Here is a 25469-nt window from a genome sequence, read left to right on the forward strand (position 1 = left end):
TAAAATCGAGAATCACTCATTTTCACAACACAAACTTTTTTTTTCGAGAGTTTTTCTTCTTCAGTTCTTTATATCATTTTTTTTCTAAAAGTAAAAGTAAGATCTATTATTTGGTTAGATCGAATTGAATTAACCCTACTTGGATACCCCTCAACTCCAACAAAAATAAAAAAGATAATAATTTTTTATATAGAATATAAGAAATATTTGAAACTTTAAAACATTTTTACTATCTTATATTTTGAATATTTTAAAAATAATTTTTTAAAAAATGAGATAATTTCATACTCTTTACATAAGAAGTATTAAGTTTTATGTGGGTCGGTTTTTTTTTTTAAATAAAATGTAGGAGGTATATCCAAATTAGTACTAAATTATTAAATTTATAATCAATTACTAAATTAGCTAGTAATTTAGAGCTTTTTTTTTTTTTTCGGAAAAAGTTTAAAAAGTTCAAATAAGCCTTTTATAGAAAAGAAAACATTTAAAGTAAGAAAGTAAGGAAAAGAAAAAAGGCAATAAAGTGCTTGACAGGTTGTTTGAATATAAAATATAAACTAATAAATAACGGATAAAAAGGTAAATATATAAATAATTAAATTAAAATTTTGATGGGAAGAAATTGACCATTGTTTTTTGTTTTTTTTTTGGGAAAAATTGAATTTCATTAATAAATGGTAATAAATCTTATATTGATATCTTTTATCTTTAGTGATCTCTTCTTAATTTCAAATTTTATTAAATTTAAAATAATAAATTAATAAAAAAAAATGTTTTGGACAGGGCTGAAAAGGTATCGGGGCAATTTATACTTGGGAGGAAAACGACAGTTTAGTAGGATAAAAATGATAGCTTTCAGTGCGCGTAGGCGAGCTTTCACTGATTTACGGTGCTGTCTTATCCTTCTCTCGTCCCACCTCTCGCTGTCTATGCTATTTTGCTGTTATTTCGAACCACAAATAGATTTCCATTCTCAGTTTCGCTTTGGTTCTCTGAAATTTTTATTTTTTTCCTCCCATTTTCTCTTTGGATTGAACCAAAGTTCAAAGACGTGACTGATGGCTCTGAATCTCCTCCCTCCGGCAGAAATTAATTCAATTTCGTTCCTGGATTCCACTAAATCCGCTCGCCTCCCCAAGCTTCCAGGTCCGACCTTAACTTCTTTTCCGTTTGGTTGCCGAGAAAATGGAGCAGTGAGAGGAAAATGGAATAGGAAATGATAAGTCAACTGAGAAAATGGTTACCTCTGGCTTACTCGAGGAGACTCGTATTTTTCGAGTCCTAAGCCAGGAAAAAGTTAGGTCTCTGTCCTTTCTCGGCAACCAAACAGAGATTTTAAAAGTATATTTTGTGAATTTAATTGCTTGTGCTTCTTGTTTTGTTGAGTGAGAATCTGTTTTCATGTGTAATTTGTGATTTTTGACGGTTGAATGCAGATTTTATTTTCGCAATTTCTCGGAGCTATGTTTTGGTGATGTATTTTGTGAGAACCGAAGTTTGTTGTTCATTTCTTTGCTGAAACGTTGAATTAAACAGTTCAGTGCTGATTGATCAGTGTTTTGTTAAATTTTGTTATCGTTTTCTGTAATAGAAGATTATTTTTATTTCTGAATTGGATGTGTAATATGAGTATGCTTACTTGTTGATTTCATGGATCAGGTCAAGCAGATCAATTTTGAAGATGATTTGAATTTTTTTTTTTTAAGTATTTGATAAAGGATAATTGATGCATTTTTCATGTTCGTCATAATGTGACCAAGTGTTGGGAATTATTCAAATTAATTTATATTTTTCCTCAATTTATCAGACTGTGAAAGAAAATAGTTTTTCAAACATGAACAAATCCTTTTGGAAAGTAAATTAACATTACCTTTCTCTCTGATAATCATTTTTTTTTATAGGTACTTGCTCTCTGATAAACATGATCTTGACAATAAATAGAATCCACTGTAAATTTATAAAACCAGGCAGGATTCAATGGGCATAAGGTGTATGATGAGATATTTTCTGTAGCGCTCTGGAGATCATGTAATATTGATTTTTTAAAGTGTGTAATGCTTGATTAATAAATTGTGCAAACCTTGGAATTTAAAATGATTATTCTCTGTTTGGAGCCAAATCCTGGAGGGAGAGGAATTTTATTTTTAATAGTGAGGAAAACAAAAGGATTTCTGTGCTTTTCTGAAATCCCAAACAGACAACTCTATGATTATTGGAAATCTAACTGTACTTCAACTATATTTGTTTCAACAGAGATTCTTCTGATTCTGTGTAGTTAAGAACACATGTACATGAAATAAATATGGTTAAAATTCTGATGTTGACGCGGATGAATAACAAGACAAGAAGGTAACATACTTAAATTGAATAAATTTGTGAAAAGTTGATGTAGGATGAGCAGAAAGACAGTTAAGGTGGTTTGATCATCTATAACAAACACCAGTAAGACATGGTTTGGAGTAGCAAGAGAAAAGATTCTAGTTTATGATTTAACAAAAGCATACACCTAGATTGACTGGAATTTTGCAACGATTTTTATATCTGGCCCCGGGTGGATGGGGGCAAAGGCTTTCTTGAGTATCAGCACTGTATCAGCATTATATGATCAATGGCTACTCTGGTTTCTGACTGACTCTTTTTTGAGTTATGATATCTTCTAACTTCTTTGTGGAAAGGTATAACTCTCAGGTTTACTGCTCTGTGATATTTAGGTGGATTTTTTTTAAAGAGAAAGGATTATGGAGCAACATTTGGTAGAAGAGTTAACTGTTCAGCACAGCCGCCTCCTCCAGCCTGGCCAGGACGAGCTGTTCCTGAGCTGGGGCGCAAGACTTGGGATGGTCCAAAGCCTCTCTCAGTTGTTGGATCTACTGGCTCCATTGGAACTCAGGTAAAATTCTGTTCTGTTGCAGAGATGAAAGATGCTTGCATTTTAACCCATTCTTTACACTTCTGGTTTTTCTGTATAAGAAGCATGTTGTTCCAATTTTCCCAATATAGGTTTGTTGAGACTGGATGTTTTGTGGTCTATGTGGGAGTAATTCCTTCCATTCCATACACAAACACTCTGAAAAATAAATAAATAAATAATAATTCCTTTATCACTTCTCTCTCTTATAGTGTACAAACTGTGAATTGAAGGTTGGAATTTCATTTAACTGATTTCCATTTTTAATGTATTTTTTCTCTTTTTAACCAAAAAGTCATGCTTTTTATCAGTTTCTTAGTATCATGAATTGGTCTTTGCAGACACTGGACATAGTTGCAGAGAATCCTGATAAATTCAGAATTGTGGCACTTGCAGCTGGTTCCAATGTGACTCTTCTTGCTGATCAGGTGAATTCTGATAAACCTTGGATTTTGAAATGCAAAAATTGGCTTGAGTCTCTTGGACTCTTTAACCCACACAAATATGATCTCTATAAACACTTGTGCCTAAGCACATTTTATTTAGATTGCATGATCCAGGATGTTGTATGTTGCCATTTTATTATATTGGTAGCAGTACTGTAGAAAACCTCTTTTCATTTATTCCTTTATATATTTACTGCTTCTGAAAGGCAAAGCATGAAAGAGAAAAATGAAATGAAATGAAACCAATAGAATTAAAATTAGTTTAGAAGCTTTAATGCTCATGGTTCATAACATTGTGCAGGTGAAGAAATGAAATGAAATGAAACCAAATAGAATTAAATTAGTTTAGAAGCTTTGATGCTCATGGTTCTTAACATTTTGCAGGTGAAGACGTTCAAGCCTCAATTAGTTGCTGTGAGAAATGAGGCATTAATCAATGAACTCAAAGAGGCTTTGGCTGACTGTGAACACAAGCCTGAGATCATCCCTGGAGAGCAAGGTGTAATTGAGGTAGTCTACTGCCTACTTCCACTCTTTTGTTTGGCTGATGAAAACCATTCATCATTTAATAGATGTTGTTTATAACATTTTTCAGGTTGCCCGCCACCCAGAGGCAGTCACTGTAGTGACAGGAATAGTAGGTTGCGCAGGTTTAAAAGTAAGATCAGGAGTTCTTTATTGTATCATTTTTCTGTATTGTATCATTCATTACCAGTTTAGCCAGAATATCTAGAAATTTTCTTAATTGAAAGATGTAAAATTTATTGGTTAAGTTTTATTGTTCATGCAGATGTGTCATTGAACACTATGATCATATTGTTTACCAACTGAAAGATAACAACAGAAAATATTAAGTTAAAATATATGAGCTTTATTGACAAATGATTGTATTTATCTTGTAATTTGTTGTGTTGAAAGTGTACTATTCTCTCCCCACACATAGCATAAAAAATGATAGAAGAAAAATTATAGTAGTTTGTTTTATATTGAAATTATCATTTAATAGGATGTATAGGATAGAACTATAACTTGCTATTAAAAATCTATCTTTGTTCTTGTATCAAGATTAAGGTAGAGATCTCATGCTATGTGGAGCTGTTGCATCCTTTTGTCAAAATGGTAAAAAATTCATGCATGTTGATTACGGTTGATATTACTATGACATCATGAATACTTAAACCATATAATTTATGCTTTGTTACACGATACCTATTCAAATGAAGTAATCATCAACCATCTTGAAAAGAACTTAAAAATTCTTTACATTCTATACTTCATCAGAAACAGTACATATATATATATATATATATATATATATATTGTAAGATGATTATACACCCAACCAAAGAATATAACAGAGAAGTTACAAAAGGAAAATCACACACATTTATATGCAAAAAATGCAGGAAGTCATCTCTCTCCTCCCCCAACCCCACCCCCTACCCCACCCCCACCCCCACCCCCACCCCCACCCCACACCCCATGTTCTTTTGCCAATTGTGATTATCTTCTCTGTACTTCTATTGTTGCTTTGTTGTCTATGTTTCTATACATGTTCTAACATGCATTTTCACTAATTGAAATATTCTAGATAGTCCTTGATTTTCTTATTAAGGACTTAAATGTAAATAATCGGATAAGAAACTAATCAAGATGACAGTCTGAAAATTTTCTTCTGTGTCTGCTTTTCATTAGCCTACAGTGGCTGCAATAGAAGCAGGGAAAGACATAGCCTTAGCCAACAAAGAGACCCTAATTGCTGGGGGTCCTTTTGTCCTTCCTCTTGCACACAAGCACAATGTAAAGATTCTTCCTGCTGACTCAGAACACTCTGCAATATTTCAGGTAGGGAAGCATATCTACACTGATAGCTAATTTTAGCTTTTCAATTCATGTGTATTGTGTACAATGCATATATGTTAATTATAATGCTGGATTATCTTTGTTTAATTATCCAAAATTACTAGATGCATCATTCCACTAGCCATTGTGTATTGACACATCCAACAATTCCATTCTGACTGATGAGAGAAGCTAAGGGAGGTACTCTGTTTTGTATCTTTCTCAGTGTATTCAGGGTTTGCCTGAGGGAGCACTTCGGCGCATTCTTTTAACTGCATCTGGAGGGGCATTCAGGTGTGGAATCATAATTTAAGTTAGAATTTTTTAAACTTATAAATTGCAATATATCCTGAGTATATTGCTTATGTATTTTTTTACTGAATTGAGGGCAAGGGAAAATTTAACGTGAATTTAGTGCTCAATTCTCATTCAATAATTTGTGACCTTTTTGTACATGCTATTAGTTGTAGCGCCAAATCTAGATAAGTTATTACTTCATATACCACCCATGCTTTCTCCCACACACAAACCACTCACTCTTCTTAAGTTATATAAATTTTTATTTCATTCTGGTTTACACATAGTCACACACCCCCAAAAAATAAAAATACCTAGAAGCACCCTCTTGCTCCCCCCAAGTTGTATAAGTGATTTTTTGTTTTTTGTTTTTATTCTGGCTAATTTTTTAAAGTCATTCTCTTCTGCAATTTAACATCTGATTGTTGGTGCATTAATTAGGACCTGGTTTTAACTGTTCATTCACTTTGTCACCAACAGGGATTGGCCCGTTGATAAATTGAAAGAAGCTAAAGTTTCAGATGCTTTGAAGCATCCTAACTGGAATATGGGGAAAAAGATCACGGTTGACTCAGCTACCCTTTTCAATAAGGTTTGTCCCTTTTTTGGTGTCTCTATTCTTGATTACATGCACCAATATGTGAATGAATCTACTCACTATGGTCTGAGTTGCAACAAATACCTTGTTTTCCTTTTTGACAGGGTTTAGAAGTTATTGAAGCACACTATCTGTTTGGGGCTGAATATGATGATATTGAGATTATAATTCATCCACAATCTATCATACATTCTATGGTTGAAACACAGGTTAATTGTTATCTTATTGTCTTGGCTACTTCTTAATATGTTTAAGATGTCAAATACCATCAGAACTGTTTCATATTTTTTAGAAGCGATTTCTTATGTCTTCTCCACCCCTTTCTCTCCAGGATTCGTCTGTCCTGGCACAGTTGGGGTGGCCTGATATGCGTTTGCCAATCCTCTATACTTTATCGTGGCCAGACAGAATTTACTGCTCTGAGATAACTTGGCCACGACTTGATCTTTGCAAGTGAGTACTAAGTACACTGTTGATTGTCAATCATGGTCTAAAACTTACCATAACTGCCTATTAAATTTCTTGATTGATAACAAAGTTCCATGCTCATGTGCTAGTTTCTTGATTCCTAAGCTCAACCTTGTATGATACCTGTTAAACTACCTACTCCCACCACCTGATGTGCAATTAAATGAATGAGAGAATAATCTTATTTGAGACCTCCTGAAAACAAAAGCTCTGATATTTATAATCTAAAAGCTTAAGCCGTTAGGTCAACAGTTAACAGTGTAGGTTATTTCACTTAGGCTAAAGTCTTAACAATATTTTTGATCTTTTATAGATTAGTTGATTGGTATTTATGAAATTATGGAGTGATATATTGTATCAGAAAGATTGGAACATCAATTTTTTTGTTACAAACTAACCAAGTAGGCATGTGTTCCTTTTGGCGTATTTACGCTTCTAGTATAAGTTTTACCTTAACAGTGGGGAAATTTCCAGATTAAACAATAAATATGGTGTGAAAATAATGAAAACTTGCAATCAGTTTATTAGTTTGCTTGACATGATTGAAATTGGAATGGAATGGTGCAGGCTTGGGTCACTAACATTTAAAACTCCTGACAATGTGAAATATCCATCCATGGATCTTGCCTATGCTGCTGGACGGGCTGGAGGCACCATGACAGGAGTTCTTAGTGCAGCTAATGAGAAGGCTGTGGAGATGTTTATCGATGAAAAGTATGTAATTATTCCAGTTCTTGCTAGGCTCCCACCTTATTGGGATACTTATTCCACATCAGGACCAGGGAACCGAAAATGCATTTATTGTTTTATGCTTGTTGCACGAACACTTCCACACACGCATGCATATACATTTCATGTCCTTTGATAATAGATGGGAATTGATTTGGTAATAAAAGCATGGAGAATACGTCCTTGAGGGGAATAGAACTAGACAAGGCAAAGAGATCTTATAGTTTTAGAAGTTATATTATTTCCACTAAGATGTTAAAAAAAAATATATGAAAAGAAAAAAGAAAAGAAAGATCTGAATTTGATGAGTATTCTGCTTGCTTTCAGGATTGGCTATCTAGATATATTCAAGGTCGTGGAACTAACATGTGATAAGCACCAGGCAGAGTTAGTAGCTTCACCATCCCTTGAGGAAATCGTACATTATGACCTCTGGGCACGGGACTATGCGGCCAGTTTACATCATTCTTCCGGTTTAATGCCTGTTCTAGCATGATAAACAGCTACTCCTTGTTGATGGGAATGATGTCCTCTGATTTAAGAAATGGGGAAATATCTTGAAATGCTGCCCAAATCTAGGTCTTTTTGCCAAGGTATGTGGTTCATTGAGCAAACTGTACCATATTAAATATGAAGAAGATTGCTGTCTGTAATGCATTCCCATTTTCATTGGTTATACAGGTGTAGATGCAATTCGCATTCAATAAAAGAATGTTGATGGTCATTCAATAAACCTCTAATTTCCCTTCGAAAAAAAGGAGTCTCTAGTCATTTTAATGGCAACAGAAAAGGAATGAAAAAGGGTCCAAAGTTACAACACATTTTCTAGTGAAAACATGCCATGTAATTTTAAACTTCATTCCAGTTTCCGTCATATTGGTTGGTTAAGGGTATATGGTACAGATTGTACTATATATTGCCAAGAAATTTTCAAGATTTAAGGAAGATTTATCAAGAATCGCAATTTTCTTATAATAAACCATTCTGGAACAGTTTAATTTTCAAACAGTAGATTATTTTTGCATGGAGTGATCCAGTGGACAGGACAACGCAGAACCAAGTTATTCCCTGCATATGTTCCATGTAAAAGATTGAATAGAACAAAGTTATTCCTGTACATGACCTCCGGCATCTATGCCATATACCTTACTGCAACGACCTTAATCTGCGTCAGTGTATAGAATTGGAATATATCTCGTAGGTCAAAGCTTTATATAGTGGGTTCTGACTCATCTATGCAGTATGTATTGGGTTCTGACTCAACGTCACTATAGGTTTGGCCCTAGGATAGCAGCTTGTTCATATATTGTCTGGGCTGAGTTGAATTTGGGTTTTGCTTGAAACTGTGGGTTGGGTTGTATAGTTGACCCAATCTATTCTACAACATTGTGACCTGGGTGGCCTGTATCCCACCTAAGCCGCAATTGTTGAGTGAGCCTGTGTCCAGTTTCAAACTTTCTATTATTAGGTCAGGTTGCATGTGGGAATATTATATGGGAACCGATGATAGCTTCAGGCTTTACCATGAAGAAGGGTTTAAAGTGGGCGAGTTGATGCTTAGTTTGGAAAGAGTTGGAATTAACTTGACAAGGAATTAATCTTGAAATCTGATGGTGGTGGTTCAAGAAACTGATGGTGAGCAGCATTTCTTGAAATCTGGCTGCATTTTCTGATTTCTGAGGGCATCCCTAAACTCCTATAATTAAAAGAACTCTTCCCGACAAACTGCAAAAATGGCCTCTGACGGTGATGATCTTCAATTCCTTGAATATTTAAGATGTGGGTCACCAACCACCATTGCTGCTTCCTTTCAGCATACAACATGGATATTTTTCATCCATTATTGTGCATCAAATAGTCGGTTCCTTTTGTCTATGGTTCAAGGGGGCTGTGTTTTTTAGCATCTTCTGTTCATCCATTATATGATCCATTCCTTGTGTCTTCTTGTTTGGTTGTTGGATATTTATTTTTGGGCCATATTAAACCTACTACTCTATCAGACCAGAGGATAATTCACGATCACCTACACACTCAAACTAGGGAGACAATGGCATCTGTGCAACCTAACACTAAACATGGATATTTACCTACTCTTGTTTGTCTCTTTGTCTCTAATCTCTCTCTCTCTGCCTCTCTGTCACTCATTTCTGGCTTAATTACATACAATGTCTCTCTATCTCACCAACCCCACCTCCCAAAATTAGCAAGAGAAAGGCCATAATAGTAGTATGACAATTATTTTTTTTTGGCGGGTATTGCATTTTTCATTTCTTTTTACAATTCTGGTAGGTAAGGCAGGGGATTTGTGTAACGCGGGTTTTGCAGGATAATATAGATTGATGGCCTTGTCTTTGTTGGTTTCTGCATCCTTACACCTTGGAGTAGACATGTGGTACGGAATCCTTATACACGTAACACATCCATGGCATATGGGCCAAGAAGTATTATACATGAAAAACTCTCACCAGCTAGGCCTGTCTTTCGTTCCTTTCCAACACAACAATCTCAAAGTTGGGCAGCTACGTGCTCTTATATTACCCTTAATGATAGAGAAATCAATACTACTAGCATTTTCAAATTATTTAATTTAACCTAGTTGTATAGGTGTGTTATTTAAAAGACAGAAGATATAATAAAAAAAGTTTAAATAATTAGGATATGGGCTTTGAAATACACTAATCTAACACCCTCTTTATAAATAGAAATGGGGAATAAATAGCACGAGAGAGACTTAAATTCAACATCTTTAGTCGATCCCTTAAATACCATGTTAAGCTATTAATGTTTCTTAGTAATTAATTTGATTAAATATTAATGCTAATATATAGAGAGATTATTTGCATCAAGTGTTTGCTTTTTAGGGCTTCAAATCACAATTCTAGCTGTTGGGCATAAGCAATTCATGGAGCGAATGAATCATCACCATGATAATGAGCACCAAACCAGTTCTATAAAAATGGGGAAGGTGGGCGCTCTTTCTCTGGATTTTTCCAATATGAACTTTAAAAGTGTTTTGATTGTTTGATGTTAATGGAGGTGATTGAAAGTAGCAATTGGGGGGCGAGATTTGTGATAGGGCATGGAAAGATGCATGAATATGGTCTGCCACTTTTGAGCAAAAGAGAGTATGAAGTGGGGTTCTTGTGAACATGGCCAGCTATTCATTAAGGAATCTCCACCCACTCTACCATAACACACCAATCAAATAAACATTCATACTTGCATTGAAATACAATGACATGAGATATATGCAATTTATTAAATTTGGTTCTTAGGTAATGGTTTTTGCAAGTGGCATGATTAAGACTTCAATAGCTGCAGAGAAGATGCACACCCTGTGCCAATGACTTCCACCCTTACCTCTATTACATTACCTTACCTTTGAGCACTTTTAAATATGGTTTCTGACTTATAAAATATAAGCTTTTAATAGATTTTTTTTTCTCTAAGATTTCTTTTAAAGTTGGTTATATTTTTAGAACAAATTTTAAGTGTTTTACTTATTTTAAGCAATTATTGAAAATATATAAAAAAAATGCGCTTTGAAAACTTTTATATTATTTATAAGTATATAGTAGGAAGATTTTTTTTTTTTTTTTTTTTTTTTTTTCATTTTTAAGTTTCTAAATAGAATTTTATTTTTAAAAATAATAAAATATTTGAAAGCATCCTCAAACAAACCCTTAAGTTTTAATAATGCAAACTCACCCACAAAAGGCAAATCAAGGGGTCTCTTGGAAATAGAATTACTCATTTTCATCCTCTTTTAACTTTAGAATTGAGTTATTAATGTGGGTATTTGTGTAAATGTGGCTCTAAGTTAAAGAGTATCTCTTGAGTATATCTTGGACCGACTGACTACCTCCACTCACACATTAAAATCTTTAAGACTTAAATAGTAGTGGTTATTGAGTGGGATCAGCTTAAGCACTTTCACCTAATAAAGAAGAAGACCATTCAGAGCTTCTGCAAAGTTGGAAATGGTGGAATTCAGGGAGGGTCTCTATGAGGATTTGGTTTGGTACCCAAGAAATTCTGGTGCCTGTGGGCTGTGGCTGTGGATTTACAGGCTTTCCCCATGTCTACACATATGCCCTGAAAGAAGTAAAAGAGGCAGATGCCAAACGCCCCCAACAGAAAGGCCCACATGTCCTACTGCCACTGATCCACAGAACTTTCACTCCCTTTCTTTATGGGAATGTGTAGAAGAAGTTTTAAGAATCAAACTCACTTGCAATCATTTCTCACCAGTCCAAACCTAATGTTTCCTACCCTTTTGAAGTTGTAATTATAGTTTTGTTTGGATCCCAAGAAATAAAAATAAGGGAAAGAAGATGCCATTCTTTATCTCAACTTGTGTTGCATTACTCTTAAAGAATTCATAGGCTGCTCACAATTTAGAATAGGCAAAACTCTTGAGTTCTACCATGAAAACTTAGATAAATTATGAGGTGGTTGAGATACTTTTTTATTGGTTAGGTCACTTTGAAAAAATCTAGAATGAGAGTACTTTTTTAAAGATCAATGTGGGCTTGATTTTGTCTGATGGACCCAGCTCCCTTTGTGGGGCTTTTTGCACAACCACAGCAATTTTTTTTTTTAAAATCATTTTATAAAAATAATTCTAAAGTTATTGCAGTTGGTGTGAAATTGAATTCTCCTTAAAAGTTCCATATAAACAATAAATTTTTCTATTAAAAAAATGAATTTGTATTTTGAAAAGATAATTTTGTGTAAAGACAGTTTGAATTTAGTGAATTCATTTGAAAAAAAAAATGAATTAAATATAAAAATAAACTTAAACTTTTAAAAGATAAATTGAATATAAAAAGGAAAAAAATATGGTAAGAGAGAGTTTGTTTATATTTGGTTTTGAGAAAATACTAAATAAAAAAAATTATTAAGGAAAATTATATTTTTATGTTTGATTTTATTATAAAAATATATATATATATATATATATATATATTTCTCAGAATTTGGCATAAATTTTTCAAAAATCAAATATAGGCTTACATCCTCTACAGTAGGACCTTGTCTTTCTTCCATGTTGTGCAGTCAATTTGCCTATTCTAGTACAGTCTTACACACTCCCAGGAGTAAAAAGTGGGGCAAATGGTTTTCCCCCTCCCTGATTTAATGGTTCCAAATTCCCACAGCTGGAAGAGGATTTGAAATCAACTTCTTTTGACGAAACCTTGCATCACCTACACTGGTCTTCATTTCCCACTGTGAAAGAGAGAGAGAGAGAGAGAGAGAGAGAGCATCATTCACACTTTATAGCTAGATTTTTCATTTTCCAAGGCTTGGGTGGAAGCTTTTGCAGTGGGATTGGCATTGAGAAAATGACAAAAGACAGAGGCCAAGACCAATTGGCACCCAAATGGGACACAGGAAATATTGCTAACTGATCTCTTTTCCTTTGGTTTTTTCTCCGGGTCCTCCTCCTATACTACTATTATTATTCTCAAATACAAGGGTCCAAAGACTTAGAATTGGCTCAAACATTGACATGGTACAATTGCTCCTGAGCCCTGACAGCCCAATCACAGGCCTCCAAGTCTTGGATTTCCATTTTCTCTGAAAATGACAAGTGGAAATTCAGTGAATTATAGCTTCCTAGTTGCTTCCATTCTTGATAAGGCAAAGCCCCTGAGAAATCACTAGCCTACCTCTTTCACTGTTTCCTTACCACTAAATTCTTTTGGTGGAGAAGTGTGGGGTTCTCTGCTTTCATTTGTTAAACAAATATATAAGTGAATTGTTTATTCACTTAGACTATGTGGGTGTTTGATAACCTAACATAACAAATTAAAGGGATTTAATAACTTAATTTAAGTTATTAAATACATTAAGTATATTTGATAAAATAATTTAATGATATAGTTTAAAATAAAAAGTAACTTTAAAATTTTAAATTTATATATTTATTTTACCTTTTCACTTTTATTGTCTCAATTAACTCCATGATCTCCTTTGTTACGACATGATTTCCACTGTTATTCAATATTTTTATCATAATTATAATTTATGAAGATAAATATATTAATTTGATGATTCATAATAAGTTTTAAGTTAATTTTATCAAATAAACTTAATACTTAAAGTTAAAAAAATGAGTAATAAGTTTTAAATTAATTTAAATATAATTCAACTTAAAATCAACTTAAACCATGGAGCAACAAATATTAAATTATATCAAAACCCCTACAATTATATTTGATTCTATAAAAATTTGAAAGAAAATATATAGAAAAGAAAATAAAAAATTAAATTTAAAATTAATAAATTATTTTTATATATTATTTTAAATTCATTTCAATTTTTTTTATAAATGTTTCAAAACAATTTTAAAATATATAAAATTTTAATTATATATTTTTCATGACTCAGAGGTAAATCTTATATTTTATTATTGTGAACAACATCCTAATCCGATTCACGGGTCCACTGAGTTGGTTGAGGCTCTTATCTCATGAGGGTGACACCACAAATTTAGTACATTTCCATGACACGTCCTGCAGACCAATGCCAAGCTTTCAGCGTTTTCCCCATTAAGACTCATCCCTAACTCCTCACCTCACCTTCTCATAATTTCATCCTTGAAATTTGATGAGACATTCCAGCCCCACACTCCCCTGCTGCAAGCCTGCAACTTGCAAGATTCATGAGACTTGAGACTTTCCTTTACATGATCAACCCACTTTTTTTTTTTTTTATTCTCTCATTTTTCTTAATTTCTCCCAAAAAAGTCTTATTGGAAGTGATTACTAGAATCTGATTTGAGATTACTTTCTATTTTTAGCCCCAAATAAGACTAAAATATCAATTTTTAAATCATCTATTAACTACCAAAATCTTTTTTTTAAAGATAATTTCTATTTTTAGCTCCAAATAAGACCAAAATTATCTAATAAATGCCAAGATCTCTTTTTATTTTTAGCTTCAAATAAAACTAAAGTCACAATTTCTAATTTATCAATTAAACTTTTTTTAAGTCACAATTTTTTGAAAGTCTTTGATTAAATTTAAAAAAGGGTTATTGACTTTTTAAAACTCAATTGAAGTGGGGCTTTTAAGTACTAACTTAAGAATGACTTCAAATAATTATAAACTTTTGTAACATTTAGAAGACTTCTCATCATTCCTTAAACTCATTCATACAAGTCTAAAGCTCTCCCAATATGAAAAGAAAAGTGACAACTCCTGAAAATCATACAAATCCAAGTGGGGAGTGGTTGCAAACCTCTAATTTACCTTCTTTTTTTTATTTGACTTTTTGTATTTTATGGTTACAACTTAAAAGAAATGAACCACAATATTTGTTTTGTCTTCCTTGCAAATCACCCTCCAATACCCCTCTATGCCTCCGACAGGCCTATAAAATAAGATTCATATTCCAGTACCAACCGCCAACCATGAATTTTTTAAATATTTTCTTTCATCCCAAATCTTCTAGTGGTTTTTTGACATGTTCTACAAATTTATCATTATGTGGGGCCTCCGATCCTCATCTTGTTGCTTATTTTTTTATATGGCAAATTCTGATTTTATCTTCTTCCTTCCTCTCCTCTCCACTAAATTTTGGGAGGACAAACTCGATAATCCCTGCTGCCCCACCTCTCAAATTCACCACAGAAATCACCCGTGGATTCTCACCACCAGAAAAACGGAAGAATGAAAATTAATATTTAATATTAAAAATAATTTATGATACCTTTTCATGGAAAAAGAGAATGAAAAATCAGATGCAGTGTGCTGGGTTCGGATTTTTGAGTGGCTTTTTGGGTACACCATAAAGAAAACCTTAAACAATAATGGCCGATGAAGGATGTTTCACCAAAATTCTCTGCTCATCTCCATGATCCATATAAGAAAAGTACGGGAATTTGATTAACCATATCAAATATAAATATATTTACAGGAAAACACCAAAATTTCCATATATTTGTCTAAAAGCCCTAACAAAATCAGTAATCACAAAGCAAGCAGCCAGCCACTGGAGATAGCCTCGTAGGCATGGAGGATCTGAGGTTCTAGAAGGGATGGAGATTCCTACTCAAGCCGTTCACATTTGCGAAGAATCCTACCAGATCTTGCCTGTACGGAAGAAACGACCGCCGTCGATCACCTTCCTTCTTTGCCGCTGTGTTGTTTTTCCGGTTTGCTGACGTCGCATTCTCCCGGGCTACTGCTTTTGGCTTAGGTTTTCCGGCGCCCGAGGGGGCTTCCTTTTCTGCTTTTTTCTTCATGCTGGAGTTCGGAGTGAGGAAGACGAAAGTGTCCTTGCCGTCGCTGTTGCTCCGGTGGAGGAAGTCGCGGAACTTCCACCGTTTCGATGATCCCGTGGAGTTGCTCTTCCTGCACCTTGCCGGTGGAGACTCCGCCGCCTTGGGCGTCCACACGCAGTACGTCCCTGCCGGCACTCCCTCGAGCTCGTCAGCCTCCGATGACGAGCACGAACCCGTTCCTCTCTCCTCTATCAAAAGCTTCCTCAAAGGACGCCGAATCGATGCCGGAGTCGGCGGCTTTACGGAAACATCCTGGTTCTGCCCCTCGCCTAGCAGTAAATCCCTGTTAAAAATCGGAAAAACCGGCCGAATCTGGCCGTTGTAGAAAATCTCATCCGCCGAAATCGGCGACGTCTCCGGCTCCCTCCACACAAAAGCAAACTCTGAATCATCATCACCATCACCATCGACCTCATCCTCTTTCACGTCTTCATCATCATTTCCACTTTTAACTTCGGAGAAAAGAGCGGATTCCTCATCACCTTCTTTAACTTGCAAAGAATGAATGGATTCCTCAAGATCATTTCCAGCTTCAATTTCGGTTTGAAACTCCGACTCTCCCAACTCTTCAATAATCCTGGCAGCAATCTCAGCAAGCCTGCCGGAGTTGTAGCTGTTGAAGCTGGGCGAAAGACCTAGCACTGGACTCCGCTGCATTTCGACCCCACAATCCATAGATAACAACGCAGAAACAAAGAGAAACCGAGAGAATATATTGGGAGGGGAGAGAGAGGGAAGGGTGCGTTTGGTAGAAATGACCGAAAGTGTGGGTGCTTTGGTGCTCGAATAAATAGGCGGAAGTAGTTGTGGAAACTGCCTCCTCATATGCTACTATGCAATGAGAGTCGAGACGATGCTCTTTCTTTTGAAAGCGAAAGAGATATGCACATACATATACGATATACTCATATACCCCACACCAGGGATTAAGAGACGGAACCTACGCGCTTTCAAGGCTCTGTTTGTTGGCGCCCCAATTCTTTCCTTGCTTATTACGTAACACGTGTTACTCTATCAACTCACACCTGTTCCCTATGTTTTCAGACGCCGACGTCTTTGGGTGTATGTGCTCACACACTTTTAGATCCTGCAGATATTACTCTCCGTCCCTTGATCTGCTCCTTAATGACGTCCCTTCTACACGCAGTTGTAAGAAAGGTGAACACTAGGGGTATTAATATAATTTCATCCGCGCCTCCTTTATCCCTTTTTAGGTAAAAAGACGGTGGGTTACAAACTTACAGATGTGGAGCGTATTGTACACTCGTCTTGAGGGACCATCATTGGACACGTGTACTTTCGTTAGCCTCTGCATCAGCTGTGACATTGGCTTTCTGCCACGTAATAACATAATTCCGAGTAATTTGAGAAAAAATGCAGTTCAACAAAAATCTATTTTCTCACCCGAATTACAATTGATGCTTGGTAGGCACGCAAACGACGCTCATGCTCATAATTGGACGGAAATTACTCATTGTTGAAGCCTTCAACGTTCAGGTATCATTACTACTCTGCTTTCATTTTTGTCCTCAACCTTCCAACTGCTTGCAAGGAACCCGGAAATTACAAAAAATTATGACCATTAAAATGTTAAAAATTTTAAAATTCGTTTCGGTATTTTTATATTAAAAACATAATCATTATATTTGATATATGAAATAGAATAAAAAAATAAATATTATATTTATTCAATATTTGATAAGTAATAACATATGATAAGTCAAGTCATCGAGATTAATCATTATATAAGTGGTAGGATACATCATTTACTTTTTTTTTTTAATCCTTTTTACTTGGGGATCGAGATTATATAAGTTCTAGGATACATCATTTACTTTTTTTTTTTTAATCCTTTTTACTTGGGGATATGTTATTCTCATACTAAAATATAAAATATGCATATCAAAGTATCATAAATTTATTTTTATTAATTTTTTTATATATATTTATTTTGAAAAATAATATTTTTTTATTATAACTTAAATTTCTTGTTAAATAAAAAGAATTGAAAAAATATTTATAAAATAATATAACATAAAAAAAATTTATTTGTAAAGTTTAAATATTTTAATTATGAATATTCTTAAATATAAGAGATTTTTTTTAAAAATATAAATATTAAAATGTGATATAAAATTTATTTTAAATATTAAAAATAATATATATTTCATAATTTTTTTTTATTTCACAAAATTAATCGATTAAAATATGATTTTCATATTTTTGATACACATATCCTATCTTATCTTATCCCATCAACCAAGTGTAATTTATAAAAATAAAATTATCATATCTTTTTATTATCATCGATATTATTATTATTTTTGAATGAATGCATATATTTATGTGTATGAATTGACTTGTTATCTTAGTTTTACTTATAATTAAAAAAAGAAGGAAGAAAGAAAAACCATCCCATTCTTACTGACCAAATAAAATTAAGTTAAGGTTGATGCGCGTATGAAAATGATTTAGATCAACATCAAGGTTGGTGCCTTCTAGAGGAGCAAGAGGAAGGTATTTATAGAGGAAAAAACTGGGAGTCGCACGAGGTGACGTTTGTAGATAATAAAACCTTGGTTTGGAAGTAAACCGACCTTTAATCTGCATGATTCCGACAATTTTCCAATTATTAAACGTGCCATAACATCAAGAAAAAACCATGGATGAAAATTTTGGAAAATTTCACATATCGACCATCGGCGAAACGAAAAAGACAGATGAAAAATTGATGAAGCGATTTTTCAAAAAAAACAAGTATAAACTTACCTTGGATGACCAATAGACTTTCTATTTAATAAATAATATGCACTATATATATATATATATATATATAGTAAAACTATAAAAAATATTATCATAAACAAATTAATTTTAATTATATTTAATTAATCACTAAAAATGTAAAACCTATCATTTTTATATGATTTATATATTAATTAAATATAAAAATAAAAATATTAAAAAAATTCAAACATATATCATAATTTATTTTATATAATTTAATACAATTAAAATTAAATGAATTATAATTTTAAAATGAGATATATTATAATCAAATATCACAATATTATTATCAAATAATATTTCATGTAATTTAATAAATTTATAAAATTATTATATCATATATATATATTAGAGTTTTTCTCAATATTTTTTATAAGTTTTGATTAATTTTAGATTATCTAATTTTTTTTTTCTAAAATATCCATGATATATTTTTGATATATTCATAAAATTAAAATATCGATATATCCGTAATTACAGATATTTTCATCAATAAAAAAAAACTAAGGATCGTCTTTTTTCTCTTCTGATTTTATCAATTGTATAATTGTTAGACAAATTCAAGTTCAATCAAAATTTCTGACGTACAAAGATAAACGTATTATTGGAGTGGACGATAAAAATAACAATAAATCAAAATAATAGTTAATATCAGCTTATAAAAAAGAAAAAGAATCAATTGTAATTGTATGAGAGGTCTTTTCGTGATCCAACATTTTGTGGACCAACAGAGATGTTTGTAATTTTAAATGGGTTTGTCTTAGAATATTGAAAAAATTGTGACGCAACATATGACATGGACTATATAATATATATTATTATATTCACTAAGCTAAGATTTTGGGGAATCATCACGTATTAAGTTGAAGGGGTCTACATTTACGGATCATCTGACGTGGCAGAATGTAATTGGGTGGGTTGCATCACCTCATACAATGATAAAACAATGAATTGAGTTGAATGGGAATGGAAATGCTTGAGGAACGTGGGGAGAGAGGGGATGGATTAGAGAGAAGCTTGAGAGTGAAGGGTGGTGCAGACTGCAGAGAGATTGGTGGCGTGACGTGGTAGTTAGGCTTGTCGATAGTGAAAAGGAAAAGTGAGTGTAAAATCGTGGGATTTGGCATGATTAGTGCACTTAACGTCATTATCATGCTGTAGCGGCATTGTCCCTCCGGGCTTTTTGACATTGAGATATCTATCGTACCATTCATTTATTCCTAGGGGTAGGGGAAGAAGCCCTTCATCTTCGCACCCTTCTTCCACCTATGGAGTAGGTAAATTCCATGCACCATACTCTTATTAGCTTTTATATTTGTTTTACGATTTTGGTGTCATTTTTAAGTTCAAGGCAACGAGAGGTTCTCTACTTAATAATAAGATTATAAACTATTTAAGATAGACTTGATTATTATAATATTAAGATGTCTTACATGAGATAAATGTAGTTATTAAAAAGTACTACATTCTTGCTAAATTTATTAATTAATCACTTTGGATGGTCTATGATTATTGTATGGTGTTAATTATTGTATTGAAATAATTACACATACTTATTGTCGTAGTCTCTAATATTTCCTTTAGTTCGTAAGAAATATTTGGTGGCAAAGAGACTTTATCAATTTTTTTTAGGATGGTTAAAGGGGGTTTTCGAAGATTAGGAGAGTATTCATATGAGTGTCAAGGGTACTTTAAATCCTTTTACTATGACAAAGAATAACAATACCAAATAGGGGAAGTTTAAGAGAGGGAATGAAAAGAGCAAGCTTTAGGGCAAATAATTCCTCTGACTTTTTTAGAATAGTGGAAAAAGAATGGTTAGACTATCTAAGGAAATGAAGGTACACATCATATTCTTGCTATTGAACATATGGTGGTAGATTTTGTCAATTATGATGGATAGACTCTAAGTCAACTATATATAATTATTTATAAGGTTTTCATCCTTATATTTGTGATTACTGATATTTTCATTATTGATTAGGATATGAAGGTTTGTCTTTTTTACACTTGCTTCCCACTAACATTTCTTGTTGTTGTCAGTCCCATTCACTAGTTTTTAAGGCTTGAACTGCAACTCAATAAGCATCGTGTTCATCGGGATGCATATAAATCCAATACATGTAGACATCATCATCATCATCCTTATCTATAACATGTTTGTGACTCCTTTCCATTATGTCACATAATTGAACTCAAATTTCTTAAATATCTACAACTTTATTTGTTTTTGTTTTACTTTTTTGATGTAAAAGATCTCTTATCTCTTGTTTCACTTCAAGACACTTTAGGACACTTTTTGTTGTTTGAGTTTGGGTCTATATGCGATAAATAAAACTTAACTTGAGTGATGCTTCCACTCTTAATTAGTAAACCACAATAGTTACAAATTGCGTCATTTTTGTCCCATTCCATAGGTGTACAATGCTTTCTACTGGATCCCGTTCTTCTAGTCCTACCCACACTTGCAATTCCACTTCCATTAGCCATTCCCTATAACTTGTAAATATTTATAAATAAATCCATAAATGCATGTTGAGGTTACGCTATTGAAACTATACTAATTAAGTGATCAAAATGTAGAGCTATGCATATAAATGAAATTGGAAATACATTAAACTATAATTGAAGTTGAATATAAAACTAATATTAAATTTAATTATAACCAAAAGTGAACTATACATAACATGAAATTGAATAAACTGAAAATGTACTAATTGGGTGATTAAAATGTAAAGCTATGCATATAAATGAAATTAGATATACAATTTACTATAATTTAACTTAAATATAAAATTAACATTAAATTTAATTATAATTAAAAGTGAACTATGCATAACATGAAATTGAATAAATAATTGACTATAATTTAATTTCAATACTATACTAATTTTAATAAATACTAAAATCAAACCATTATTTTAAATTACTTAAATCTATTGAAACATTTAATTTAAATACTATGATAATTTTAAAATTACTAAAATTAAACTAATATTAAGTTAATTGTAGTTGAAAGTGAACTATAACATGAATTATACCACAAATTTAATTTACTTCAATCTATTGAAAATGTACTAATTAGGTGATTTAAATATAAATATATAATAGACATTCAAACCTGACAATATAATTAAAGATTAATATGAAACCATTATTAAAATTAAACAAATAATTTCAATCATTAAAATTATTTAATTCTACTAATTAAATTATTTTAATCAAATCACATACATACCTTAAAAGTAATTGAGCAACCTTGATTTGGAACTATTCCACAACATACATACTTCAAATTGTAAATTACATACATACTCGTTGCAAATTCAGATTGTTGGATTAAATCCTATTACTTCATAAAAAAGTCTTTTGACTTTTTACCGATTTGTTGACAAGTTTCTTCCACCACACAAGCTTCCATAGATTTGTAACCAATAAATCATCATTTACTAATATATCATCGATGTATTAGTGATTTTTTGCTGACTTTATGGATAGATCACCTAGTCGACTTTTGGCCCGTGTGTTTCACTTCGGTCCCAACCAATACAAGATATATATTTGATATATCAACAATATATCTCGAAATTTCCATCCATGTTTGGAAGCAAGGTGTGAGACATATCATTTTGTAGGTTATCCAAGAGGAACTCACGTGTCATTACTTTTATAGTCAAGCCAACTAAAAGGAATTTGTTAACACAAATGTTGGATTTATGGAAGAAGACTATATGATAAGTTATAAGGCAAATGATGATATACACTAAAAAAAACTAGAAAATAGTCTCACATTGCATATGATACTATGAATTTAGGGAGTACAAGCACATTCCATTCTTAATATTTCTAGTACTTAAGTGTCTCACTATAGCGGAAGAGTTGTATCCCATAGATTATGATGAAGCAATGAAAGATGTTGATGCTAATTTATAATGAGTTATGGAGGGAAAGTTAAAATCTTCATGTTCTAACATAGTTTGGATTCTTGTAGGAGCACTTGAAGGGATAAAACCCATAAGAATAAGTGGATTTACAAAAGGAACAGAGGAGTAAATGGAAAACTTAAAGACTTATAAGGCTAAGGTTGTAGCTAAAGGTTATGATCTAAAACATGTTTTCAATTATGAGGAAATTGTCTCATAATAGCCATGCTCAAATCCATTAGAGCACTCTTATCCATTATGATGCATTTCGAATATGAGATATGATAGATGGATGTCAAGATAACATTCTTGAATGGTTATCTTGATGAAATCATTTATTGAAGCAACTAAATGATTTCAAAGTAAAGGACATAGAAACATCTAGCATGCAAGTTGCATAAATTCATTTATGGATTAATGTAAGCATGTCACTCATTGAACAAGTATTTTGATTAGGAAATTAAGGCCTTTAGCTTTAATTAATACAAGGATAGAGCTTATGCATACAAGAAGTTGCAACGAAGCATGGTAGTATTTTAGATCTTGAATGAAGATGGCAATTTACTAGTTGAGAATGATGTAGCGTTATCGAAGTGTAGTTGATTCCTCGTGGTGGGATGTTGAGTCAACTTTAGAATTGGATTACAAGAAAGTCAATATTTTCCTATAACTCTTAGTAGTCCCTACTTGAGTTCACATTTCTTGGTGACACTATTTGGTTATTTATTCATTTGTATAAGAGCATTTTGATAAATATGGAAGATTGCAAAAGAGCTTATAAATGATTTTTTTTGGATTAGCTAATTAATTAATTTGAGCCTAATAGGATTAATTAATTAACTAGCATCTAGTGGGATAAATTAAGTGACCCAAGTCTAAGATGGACTCAAGTTAATTAAACCTACAAGAAAGTTTATATAAACCCTCTTGGGGGTTTGGGGTTAGACATTTTTGTCATTGTCTTTATCCCCACATGGAGATCCATTAGGTAGAATATTACGAGGTATTTGAGATCCATCAAATAGAATATCGCAAGGTATTTGAGATTTGAATCGTTTGCTTCATTAACTAGAATTGATTTGAGAACATTTAGATCAAAGGTAATGTTTTTTGAGTACTAAGATCTAAGATTTTGATTTTGAATGCTTATATTGCCTAAATCTAGTACGCATATAAAAATAAATGCATGTATCCTATTGATCTGGGGTTTGTAATGGAGTTCTCTAAATATTCCAACAATAGAGTTATTGTCATAAAATAAAATTTGTCTATTTACTTAGTTCCAAATGAAAAATTTGAGACAAACATAGTATATTCTAAGGATTAAAGTCCTTAGGGATTGCAAGAATAAGAAAATTGCATTGTCTCAAACCACCTATATTAATAAACTTTGGTCAAATATGTGATGCATGACTTTAAGAAGGGATTGCTACCCTTTAGGCATAAAGTTTTGCTTTCTGATTAGTGTTTTAAGACACTTGAGGATAAAAAACGCATGGAAACAATACCATATGCCTCTAAAGTGGGTAGTCTTATGTATGTGATGCTATGTAGTGGACCAGACATTTGCATTGTAGTAGAATGGTGATTAGATATCAGTTTAATCTAACACTAGTGCATTAGATAGTAGTTAAGCATATGCTCAATTATCTTAGAAAAATGAGGAATCATCTTGTGTTCCATAGGGATGAGTTAATACCCATTGGGTATACAAATTTAAACTTTCAGTTTGATAAGGGCTCTCATAGGTTTATCTCTAGCTTTGTATTCATTTTAGGTGGTGCGATTGTTAGTTGGAGAGGTGTAAAGTAGTCTTGCATTGTTGACTCCAATATGAAGCTACATATGTTGCAACTTTTAAAACTATAACATAATTTGTTTGGCTTAGGAAGTTCCTCATAGGATTTGAGATAGTTCCCTTGGTTGTACCACCCATGACCTTGTTTTATAACAATCATAAGGTGTTGACACAGTCTAAAGAACTAAAAAACCGTTAAAGGATAAACACATTAAGAGGAAATATCGCCTTATTCATGAGATAATATAGAGATGTGATGTAACTACGGAGTAGATACCTCTTGGGGAGAACCCGATTGATCCCTTTACCAAGGCTTTGTCGAGCAGAGTCTTTGATGGTCACAAAGATAACATAAATATCAAATGTATTTCCAACATACTTTAAGGGTTAGTGAGAGATTGTTAGAATAAAGATCTTAAAAGCATAAGATGATGTAACAATAAATGGATTTCATTAATATTTGTATTATGATTTTGGTTCTTCATTCACTAATCCTATTCATGCATTATGTATGTTGAACATTCAAACTTGTATCATTTGCATTGTACATGACTTAGTTGTATTAAGAGTTGTATGAAAGATCCAAGTCTTATATTCTTTGCAAGTTGATGACTCGTTTATAACTGGTTTATGAACTTAAACAATTTATTTAAGGTTGTAGTATACTATCTCATAATTAAATGGATGACTTGTCTTGGTTATCAGGATGATTTTTCCATGGTGAGTCAACTAGTGTGCATGGTTACACATTGAATATAACCTATGGTGAGTCATGACATTAATTATCGGATAATCATAGCTTCACCAAGCTACTATGTTGCATAAACTCTGAACTTTGAGAGAATATGGAGCTAGTGTTGAAGCTTTTAGTGGTTTTAAATTATTGATGAAATTTTGAGAGGGTCATACATTCCTTAAGGATTAAGTCATTGTTGATTAAGATAAATGAGAACAAATATTCTCAATATAGACACTATGATATCTCATGGGTTTGAAGTTGTGTGTCTAATTGGATGATTTTAAGGATATGTAATCATGAAATTTGTGATTGTAGTAATTCCTTTATTGTGATAAAGTATATCAGTTGATTACAGAATAAAAGGATTTGTGACTCAAGGATGGTAGAATTAACCTTTAGAAGTTGATAACATTTACCTTGTTAGATTATAGATACTAATTTATATGAAACTTGCATGTAGTGGTTACTAAGTTACAAACCCTAAGCTTTCTATCTTGATTTAATACCTATAAGATGCTAGAGTGTAGTTGACTTTTTGTAATGAGATATTGAGTTAATTTTATAATTGGATTTAAAGGGAGCCAATATTTTCTTATAAGTCTTAATGTTTTCGCTCGAGTTCACATTTCTTGGTGACACATTA

General features: G+C 32.7%; 2 protein-coding genes across 3 annotated transcripts; one reads left to right on the forward strand and one right to left on the reverse strand.

Annotated features, from left to right (window-relative positions):
* The first annotated feature begins 915 nt into the window (after positions 1-915).
* On the forward strand, positions 916-8229 carry LOC117905066 (1-deoxy-D-xylulose 5-phosphate reductoisomerase, chloroplastic-like). Of its 2 annotated transcripts, XR_004649650.1 has the most exons (13): positions 916-1146; positions 2712-2890; positions 3250-3336; positions 3739-3864; positions 3950-4012; positions 5050-5199; positions 5423-5490; positions 5974-6085; positions 6196-6300; positions 6423-6544; positions 7127-7273; positions 7616-7881; positions 7970-8229. XR_004649650.1 is itself a non-coding variant. In XM_034817944.1 (12 exons), exons 1-12 carry the CDS (start codon positions 1059-1061, stop codon positions 7782-7784), a joined length of 1416 nt encoding a protein of 471 aa, XP_034673835.1. In that variant the 5' UTR covers positions 916-1058; the 3' UTR covers positions 7785-8229. The 2 variants fall into 2 exon arrangements, 1 of the variants encoding a protein (XP_034673835.1); XM_034817944.1 differs by having other exon boundaries at positions 7616-8229.
* Positions 8230-15122: 6893 nt separating this feature from the next.
* On the reverse strand, positions 15123-16419 carry LOC117934411. Its single transcript, XM_034856082.1, has one exon. It carries the CDS (start codon positions 16402-16404, stop codon positions 15325-15327), a length of 1080 nt encoding a protein of 359 aa, XP_034711973.1. The 5' UTR covers positions 16405-16419; the 3' UTR covers positions 15123-15324.
* Positions 16420-25469: the final 9050 nt, after the last annotated feature.

This window comes from Vitis riparia, chromosome 17, assembly GCF_004353265.1.
Source record: "Vitis riparia cultivar Riparia Gloire de Montpellier isolate 1030 chromosome 17, EGFV_Vit.rip_1.0, whole genome shotgun sequence".
In the NCBI taxonomy this organism is placed as follows: Eukaryota; Viridiplantae; Streptophyta; class Magnoliopsida; order Vitales; family Vitaceae; genus Vitis; species Vitis riparia.